Consider the following 9,230-nt stretch of genomic DNA (forward strand, 5'->3'; position numbering starts at 1 on the left):
CGTTTTTGGAGATGCCGGCTGTAGACTTTAATTTGGCTTGCATTCGCGCATCTTGAACGCCTGTGCATGCTCAAACCCGCCCAGGTGGTTATGCTGTAATTTAAGCAAAAATAAAATAAGCCCCCTTCCAGTTCTGCTGGTGTGGAACACAGTAGACCTCGCCGCACGTTATTCTAAATTTTGCAAACATTGCAAAAGGCTCTGGAAACGCCTGCACCCCAACAGCTGGGCACATCGCAGCACCCAACAGGCAGGCTGCAATGCAGGAGTGTCCATGTGAAGCACGGCCCTTTGTTTTCGCATGCTTGACCCATGCTCAATTCGCGCTGTGTGTCCACCAACTATAAATTTGTTTCTCATTTTTCTAAACAGCACCCGGCTTTATTCGGGCAACGTGCACACTTTTCAGAGGAATCTAGGTAGTTATTGCGCCATCATCTTGATAATCTGGCCAGATACATGCAGCCGCCGCCCTGCGCGATGCGCCTCCTCTGATAGGCCAGCCTGCCCGGGCAGAGGGCGTATGCAACGCATATAAAACCCGTTTGTATCCTGTTGTATGCTGAAAGCACAGTTGCTCATAATTGGTTATTGCTTAGACAGCCCAATCAAGGGGCTACATAATCCGAGCTAAGGGATATATTATACAGTGTCTATATATGCAGGCCGAGAAATAGTAAAGGACAATGTTTGACATGGTTACTTCCCGTATTTTGTGGTGAATTATTGGAATCCCCACACGATCGGAGACAGCCAAGATCATGATTGACGCTTTTGATATGGACACGAAGAAATTGAGATCACTACGAGTTGCGAAAAGTATAAATGCGCGAGCAAGTTCAATTCACGATGCATAAATATAAGAAAAACACACCGTTAAGTCAATCGATAATCGAAAGCCGAGGGTCTCCAATCGTTAATAAATCTTTACTGGACCTGGCATTAGACTCTGCCTCAAATATGCCCCGGCTTTATGACAGTATTACAACTTCCCTGTTCGTGTACGCAAAATTTTATGCACTTGCAATTGCAGCGCTGGCGCACTGCGCGCACGCGCGAGTGTCGTTTGGCGAGGTCATGGAGATGCAAAGCACTGAAATAGGAGAGAGTACCGCCTTCATCAACCCGAGCGGGCCGATCTGCCTGCTGCGCGGGTTCGTGTACTCCGAGCAGGGCTACACACACAACAAGCGCTTCTTTGCTCCTGAAATAGAAACCGACTACAAAGTGGAGCCCGTTGGAGATGTTGAAAAAACATGGAAGCACAAATACACAAGAAAAGCGCAGAAGGACAAACCCTATCTGTCTGCGAAGGGGCCCGCTCTGGGCTCCAAGCCTGCTGGCAAAAACTACTCAGTGGAGTACCACCGCGTGCTCATCGAGATGTTTCCGTCGACAGACGGGCACACTCTGTCGGTCGCTGTTGCCCGAGAGGACTCCTTCTTCCAGTTTCTGCAGGGGATGCCCACCAAACAACACGCGCACTACGTGCTGGCCGCGCTCCTTCTGCTGAGCGAGGGCGTGGACGTGCCCATTAAGGCCAAACAGAAAGAAATAGCACTGGATATAGGCAGCATAGCATTTGAGACAAAGGCGAGCAAAAAGGCTGCACAGGTCATAAACTTCTTCAAAGAGAACAAAGGCAAAGGAAAGCTGCCGGACACGCTAGAGGCCTTCAGCACCGGCGACTTTCTAAACACGCCGCAGTTCCTCATCCAGGCGTACGTCTTTGAGTACATCACGAGCAAGAGCGACGCCCTGGACTTCGCAGCGTGCATGCACGCCATCCTCACAAGCCTGCCAGAAGACAGCTGCAAAGACGTATATAGCACGTGCTTTGTGGAGAGCAAGGCAAAGGCTGAAGAAGACAAGGTTACGCGCCCGCTTGTGCATATTCAGAAAGTCATGAAGAATCTGGAGTCGTTCCCGTTCGCCAGCCCAAACATGCTGCCGGCGTACACAAGCGTGCATGCCTGCAAGAGAGGCCACCCCGAGCTTTTGGACGAAACCTTCAGCAACTGCGTGGAGACAGGCCTATTTGCGCTCTTCTGCTGCCTTGCCCACGACCCAGTCCAGAAAAAGTACAACGTGGGCGCCATGCTCAGTGAGGAAAAGGAGTGTGAGAAAACAGAGGCCCTGCGCAGTTTCTTCCAGTTGAAGGGCGTCAGCCCAAAACAATGCGCCACTCAAGACATAATGCAGGAGTGGAACCGCGTCGTGTCTGACCTGCAGAGCGAGCACATCGCGTACGGGACAGAAAGCAGAAACGAGGTGCGCTCCGGAATCCTCAACGTGCTCTACGTTGTCGCAGAGGCAGCAGGCAGGCAGAAGGAGGAGCCGAGAATACGCGAGCTTGAACTGGCGCTAGAAGACTCCGAGATTGGCAAAGCCTCTGAGGACGTGATTGAAAAAACACAGGAATACGTGGAAAAGCTTTTCGAGTCTCTCTCTGTAGATAAGAGCTTAAAAGTCGAATTCTCCGGCTTGAAGGTCGACGCCCGGAGCGATAAGCGGAAAGATCTCTACGGAGAAATCACCCTGAATTACACAGACAAATACAGAATCAAAAAGCAGGGAATACGCCTTGCCTTTCAGCCCAGGCATCTAATAGTCACCCTGTGCCCGTGCACCTTCCTTTCCTCTGCCAGTGGTGAAGAAGAGGCTTTCTTTGCGGTGAGCGACTGTCCATACCCCAGGACCTTTGCTGAGTGCGTGTTTGCCGGCTACGCAAACGCATGGAGGGCCAGGGGCGCGGACCCTCATGGAGACAGGCTTTCTAAACATATTAAAGAGATTGCAGGCCGCCTGGTGACAAGCGGGGCCTCTGCGCACCCAAACCAGCTTTTCTTGCTCGGGAGCGCCCTGAGATACAAACAGATACAAGACATTGCCGAGCACTTCACCCTGCATGCAGTAGCAAAAGGCATCAAGCTCACCCAGGAGCACCCGGGCGTGCGCCTCCTCTCGAACCTGCTCGGCAGCCTTCCGCTGGACGACTATGAAACACAAATGGATGTGCTGCAGTACCCAGTATGCCTAGGCATGCAGCGCGAGCTATTTCCAAAAATCAGCCTGGCAAAGGAAAGATTTGGTCTAATCTATCGAATCTCATCCACTGTTATCGAAATAGGGGACTACATCGGAGACAACTTCGCACCCGCAGCAAACGCCATCATGAAGTACTTTAGAGAATACAAAGAGCAGGGGCGCGGGCCTCTTTTTGAGCGCTGCGAACTAAGAATCTCTACCATCATCTCTGACTTCTTGTTTCCCCTTTTTCTCGCAGACAAGTCAACGCACCACACAGACGAAATTGGCGCGCTTATTATAGATGTGGAGGAGAAAGACCGGGAGGATGCACTGAATGCCAAGGCGCTCTTCGACCTCCTCCTATTCCTCGCCAGCTTGAAAGACAGAGACACCCCGCCCGAGCTGGTGCTTGCTCTGGGCAGCAGGGTTGGGCCAAGATCGATCCAGGCATACAATGACGCCAAACACAGGCTTTATATCAACAGCCAAACAGCTTCTGCCATGCTGGTGGGTCTGAACACCCACCGGAGCGCCCTGCTGCAGACGCTCAGCGGAGAAGAGGTGTTAAACGGCATGATGGACATACTCCATCGTTTCATAAACCAGAATGAATAGCCGCTGCGCCCATGCGCTCGATTGCCGCTTGTTCTTAGCAGTATATACGCACTGCGCTTTTATACAACTTGTGCCAAAAATAGAATCGCCCAAATTCTAACTTTCCTTCCGGCCCTGCAAAGAAAATAAAACTTCTCTCGACTGGATTTCAGCCTTCGGCCTCTTCCACGCGGCCCACCTCTCCCCATGCCAGACACCTGGTTGCAACACTTGAAGTGCTAGTGAAAAGTTGTCTTTTGTCCATAAACCCGGCCTTCTTAAATACTTGCCTATGCACTTAATTTTTCATAGTCTTGCATGGCCTCTGCCAAGCCAGCATAAACAGAAACCAGCCACGAGCAGCCATGCTGTCAGCAAGCAGCGCCCTTTAACGTGCCCGTGCCCTCCACCAGCGCCTTTCTGTACGCACCCCCAGCAGTGTGCCGCAGACATCTCTCCGAGCAACAAAAGAATGAATGAACAATGGAAAGAAAAAAAGAAAAAAAGAGGAAAGAAGTTTACTTACGCTTGAAAAGCCTGGCCCTCTTCTCCTGGAGCCTTCACTCCCAAGCAAACCTTGCCAGCTCTGCACACGCCCCCTGCAATCCACCTGCCCACGCCTTTAAACCAAGGTCTCACGACACAGCTTCTTCTTGCACAGGCCCTCGCTCTCTGTTTCAACAGAGGCCTCCTCCTTGCTTTCCTCCTCTGGCACAGCCTGTGTTTTTTCTAGCCCCAAGCGCTCACTATGCCCGTGTAGGCCGCTCACAGGCTTTGCACGCTTTCTCTTAGCAGAACCGGGCTCTTCCGCACGCTGCGCCCCCTCGCTCTCCACCTGCCCCATGCCTTGCATTTTGACGCCATAGTTTACACCAACCTGCTTTGTGTTTTTCCTTTGCTCTTCTTCAATGCATTCTACCAGCCTGCGTATGCATGCCTCCAACTTCGCATTGCAAGGTCGCTCTGTCTCTATCTGCTCTGCGGGTTGCACTGCATCTGCGCCAAGCCTTTCTGTCGGCTCTTCTAAGGCTGCCAGCAAGCTGGAAGTGCCTTTTTTCTCCGAACCCAATCTCTCTCCATTCCACACCCCCACTACGCAAAACACCGCCATCATGAAAGACATGGGATGCGTTCTTTCTGTCTCCACCTGCTTTTTTTCTGCATTCTCCAAGCTCTTTGTTTGCTTTGTTATGTCTGCCCAGAACCGCGCTGCATTCTGCCCGTCCCCTGCATACAAGCATTCTACTAGCTCGTGCAAGGCTGCCTTTGAATCCTGGCTCTCCCCTGCACCCGCCCCCAAGAGCGCCTGCTCCTTTCCATATGCCCCGCTCAAAGCGCCCCCATCCATGTGCTTGTACACAAAAATGCACACACCTACAGCACACACCACAGCCAGCAGCACCCCGATGCACAACAGCGCCTGCTTTTTCCGACTTGTTTGAAGCGTGTGTCCAGCCATGCGTGCAAATTCGCGTGTGCTTATATATTTGTGTGCGCCATCAAAATGATAGATACAGTCCTTTCGCAGAGAATAATAATCCGAAACGCAGGCCCCTCCACGCACCACGGAATGCCAGCAGGAAAGAGGGTAAGGCCGCCCGCCCTGTCTGTGGCACCGCATGCTCTGCACTGCTGTTTTGTGCTTGCACTGTGCCCGAATGATGCTTTCAAGGCCATTCCCCGATCTATTCTGTGTGTTGCGCCCTTGCTCGCGCCTCTTTATGCATACGCTCTCGCACTGACACTGTGGATGCACACCCCGCGCCAATGCGCCCTTCCAGCTCTGTTCTCGCAGTCTCCTCCTGCGCGTGTGTGCTCCTTCTTTCTTTTTTACTATACACTGCTATATACTCCAAAAAATAAATTCTTCATTCTAGTTTTTTCCTACCAACCCGTACAGGCACACTATATTTTGTTCACTTTATTTTTCTTCTTTTCTCCTTCTTCCTGACTTCGTGCACAAACTGCACTAAACAAGCAGTATCCCGAAACAAGGTGCAGGGTGATAAGGTGCTCGCCCTCTCCTGACCCACTGCTTCTCCAAAGAACAACAGAAAAATATAGCCACATGATTTATTGATTGTTTCCCTGTGCACACCCGCCTCCAGTGCCCGGCGGAACTCACGGTCTTTTCGGGGCTTGCAGGCATAGCGCACAAAAGGAAACGAAACGCACCTTCACCTGTTTCCTTCCAAAGGCTTGCAAGAAGAAAAATAAAAATTCCTCAGCCAGTCGCCAAACAGCAGGAGCTGTCGCGCAGCTCGGGCACGAAAGCGTGTGCCAAGGCACGTTGCTGGGCGCACAGAAGAGATCCACAAAAGAGCCCTGTCCAAATACAGAGTTTTGTCTGCACTTGGCGCTAGGCAGAAAAAGCACAAAAAGAATTTTCCGAAAATAGGCGAAACGCACAGAAAACATGCAAAGCAGCCAAAGCTTTGAAAAGCTCCGCCTCTTCCTCCGCGCTGCACGCTGAAAAGTGTGTCTAATGGATCATGTTTATTGGCTGCACACCAACATATTTTAGAGAGTGAGCGCAGAAAAAAGCGCTCTTTTTATTGGAGCATTTCCTGCATCCACTCATTTCTGGCTCAACATACTTCTGGCGGAAGTCTCACACTGTATTTTTGGCAGCCTCTTATTCTGGAAGTTTTCCTCCCAGGACTGCTGCAGCCGCGCAATCAGAGCCTCAGCCCTCTGCAAATCCTCCCCCGCGTGCTCTGCCCGCAACAGCACGCAGATCTCTTCTAGCGCTTCCCACGGATTGTCCGCAGACATCAACATGCAATAGACTAATCCTTCAGCAGCATCTTTCAGCATTTCGCACATGTACAGCGGCTTGCCTGTTCTCACAGCGTATTCCCGGAAATATTGCATTATGCTTTTGTATCTAAGCATGCGCGCCTCTTCTGCGGGATACAGCTCGTTATAGTCGGCACAACTCTGCGAACACCAAATATCCTGATGCAGCTGTTTGGCAAGCTGCACCGTCGGACACAATTTATGCAGAGTCCCGGTGACCAAAAACACTCCCAAGACCCTACACTGCGCTGCCAAGTCGCCAAGGTCGATGCTCCCTATCACGTTTGCAGCCAGCCGGCTTATTGGGTGTTCTGGAGTCAGCGCAATCTTCTTCTGCTCGGAATACAGCACAAGCGCAGAGACAAGCTCTTTTCTGATGTCCTTGCCCGCAACCGGCAGCGCTAAAAGCACTCTATTCGGCTTGTCTGCACTGTGCTCGACAGCCTTTCTCGCGGCCTCCCGCAGCGCATTGGTTATTGCATATGAAGAGCTCTGCGCGGCTGCCCCTATCCCCATCTGGTGCATGCACTCCGCAAGCACAAAGCTTGAGAACCGCCCAGGCTGCCGGTATTTCATGGACACCACGTCCAGCTTCTTCTGCAATTTGTCAGAAGCGCTCAAGAGTGGCATTCCCAGACATATCCTCCAGAAGCCTTTTTTACTGAATGTCAGCTTTAGAATTTGCCAGCCAACTAATGCGCCTATTTTCACATACTTTACTGTAAGAAGATAGCCTTCAGGCTCTGAACCATCCAATTGCGGCTGAATGGCCACTTTCACGCGCTTGTCCACTGCTATCGAGCGAAGCAGTGCCCGAACGCTCTCAATTGCCTCGGGGGTCAACTCTGTGCTTCTTTTGGCGTCCATCGCCGCCTGGTGCGCTGCTAGCTCGTCCATCACGGCCTTTCGCCGCCCGGCCATCTGCGCAAGCACGCGCATCTGGTTTAAAAGCGTCGGCGCTGCATTCCCCAGCGCCTCCTTAAACTGCGTGTTCATCTTGACCCACAGGTCCCTGTACCTCTGCTGTTGTCTGTTATTGGGAAGCCCGAAAGAGCAGCACTTTTTTTCAATGCACGCCTGCAGCTCACCAAAAAACGCCCTGGTTTTTTCCACCTCCTCCGTTTTCTCGGCCCCGCGCAGAAGACCCTTCAGGCTGTATCCGTAGTTTTCAGAGTCAAACGCAAGAAACGGCAAGAGCAAGCACCCGCCAATAAACCTGCTGTTCGTACCGTGCTCGCCAAAGCATCTCTTCTCTCGGCCTGAGGCATTTTCTGCTTTATTCTGTGCCTCTGCTTCGCTTTGAAAGCACTTAAACTCTTCAAAGCGCTCCAAGGCCGCTAAAGCAGGAAACGTCTCTAGAAACGGCGTGAGATACGCCTGCGCCTTGGGCAGACGGCTCGCAGGCACAAACAGCCGGCTGGCCACGCTGTCCGGGTCTTCCAGGCTCTTTGCTAAGCCCATGCCCTCCACAAGCTTAAATGCGCACCCCATCACAGACATAAGCTCCTCGGCGTTTTTCACGTACTCGCCTATGTACGTGAGAATAAGGAGCTGCGGGCTCTCCAGAAAGTCGCCCTTTTCAAATTCTTCGTACGTGCTCGGCATTTTGTGTGTGTCTCTGTACCGCTTGAAGAAGTTTATCACCTGCCAAGTCTCGGAAAGCTGCCCTTTCCTGATTCCTAAAGCTTCCCCTCCCACGTGGGCGTTAACTAGCACCACATTGATGCCTTTTCTTTTTCTTATAGTCACCCTGTCTTCAGCCAGCTCAATCGGCACGTCCACGCCCTCGCTCAGGAGCAGCAGCGCTGCCAGCACATAGTGCGCCTCTTTTTGCGTCTTGCAGCCCTCCTGGAGGAGCTGAATAAAAGAGCCTGGTCGCGCGCACTCAACTGTCACGCAGTCGTACTCCGGCCCGCTAGATTTCCGCAGCCCAAACATCTGCAGCAGCGCCCTGTGGAACTTTACGCTGTATCTACCATCGCTAGTAACCATTCCCGAATGCAGCTCGTCCTTCTCCGGCTCTCTCGTATACGTATGCTCGTCTAAGTGCCTGTCCGGCAACAGACTGAAGCTTGTGTTCACCATGCACGAGTGCGCCCGCATTTTGTACACATACCCCAGCCGGCAAATCTGCGCTATGCACACCGGGTGCCCGCCCCAGCACGGGCTCACATACACGGGCCTTCCGCCCATGCGGCCCACGCGCTTGATTTTGCACGCCAGCATCTCATTCTGCGTCATGTATATGCATTTTGCTATCTGCACTGCAAGAAGTCCGCATAATAGCACTCCAAAGCACAATCGCATCTCCGAATAAAAATTGTTTTCTATCTATGCATTATACATCGATCAATTGATCGCGGCTTATAAACATCATTTGACGCGTTAGCATGTCTATTTCACACAGCCTCTGTTTCCGCGCCAAAATCGGGTGCTACCTCCATAAAACAAAAACAAAAGCAAAAAAGCCACACGGCTGGGCACACCGCCTGCAAATCGCCGGTGCACACAGGCACTGCCAATGCAGCGCCCAGGCGGCATATCACGCGTGCAATAGGCTGAGCCACCGCTAAAGCTTATTTAAATTTGTTTCTTAGCGCTCTCCTGGCATTGCACAAAAATAAAAGCAAAGAAAAACAAACATGTATACATTTTCGGGCTATTCGAGTTCGGCCTTTGGAAGAAAGCTGCCTGTGCGAGGTGGCGAACGCCAAAAGGCAACCGCTCGGCCTGCTTCTAGAAAGCAACAGTTTTCTGAAATATCTTTGCGCACACCTGAAGGCTGCGCCTGAAAGCATACAGGCTTG

The 9,230-nt window shown here is 51.9% G+C and overlaps 3 protein-coding genes across 3 annotated transcripts; 1 reads left to right on the forward strand and 2 right to left on the reverse strand.

The window, feature by feature from the left end:
• Positions 1 to 849: 849 nt before the first annotated feature.
• NEMAJ01_2266 (uncharacterized protein) lies at positions 850 to 3,645 on the forward strand (the record flags this gene model as incomplete). Its single annotated transcript, XM_047916104.1, has 1 exon — positions 850 to 3,645. The coding sequence occupies one exon, from the start codon at positions 850 to 852 to the stop codon at positions 3,643 to 3,645; it is 2,796 nt and encodes a 931-aa protein (XP_047772061.1).
• Positions 3,646 to 4,246: 601 nt separating this feature from the next.
• Positions 4,247 to 5,083, reverse strand: NEMAJ01_2267 (uncharacterized protein; the record flags this gene model as incomplete). Its single annotated transcript, XM_047916105.1, has 1 exon — positions 4,247 to 5,083. The coding sequence occupies one exon, from the start codon at positions 5,081 to 5,083 to the stop codon at positions 4,247 to 4,249; it is 837 nt and encodes a 278-aa protein (XP_047772062.1).
• A 1,118-nt stretch (positions 5,084 to 6,201) lies between these two features.
• Positions 6,202 to 8,730, reverse strand: NEMAJ01_2268 (uncharacterized protein; the record flags this gene model as incomplete). Its single annotated transcript, XM_047916106.1, has 1 exon — positions 6,202 to 8,730. The coding sequence occupies one exon, from the start codon at positions 8,728 to 8,730 to the stop codon at positions 6,202 to 6,204; it is 2,529 nt and encodes an 842-aa protein (XP_047772063.1).
• Between the last annotated feature and the right edge of the window lie 500 nt (positions 8,731 to 9,230).

The sequence above is a fragment of the Nematocida major genome (assembly GCF_021653875.1).
Source record: "Nematocida major strain JUm2507 chromosome Unknown 2384, whole genome shotgun sequence".
In the NCBI taxonomy this organism is placed as follows: domain Eukaryota; kingdom Fungi; phylum Microsporidia; genus Nematocida; species Nematocida major.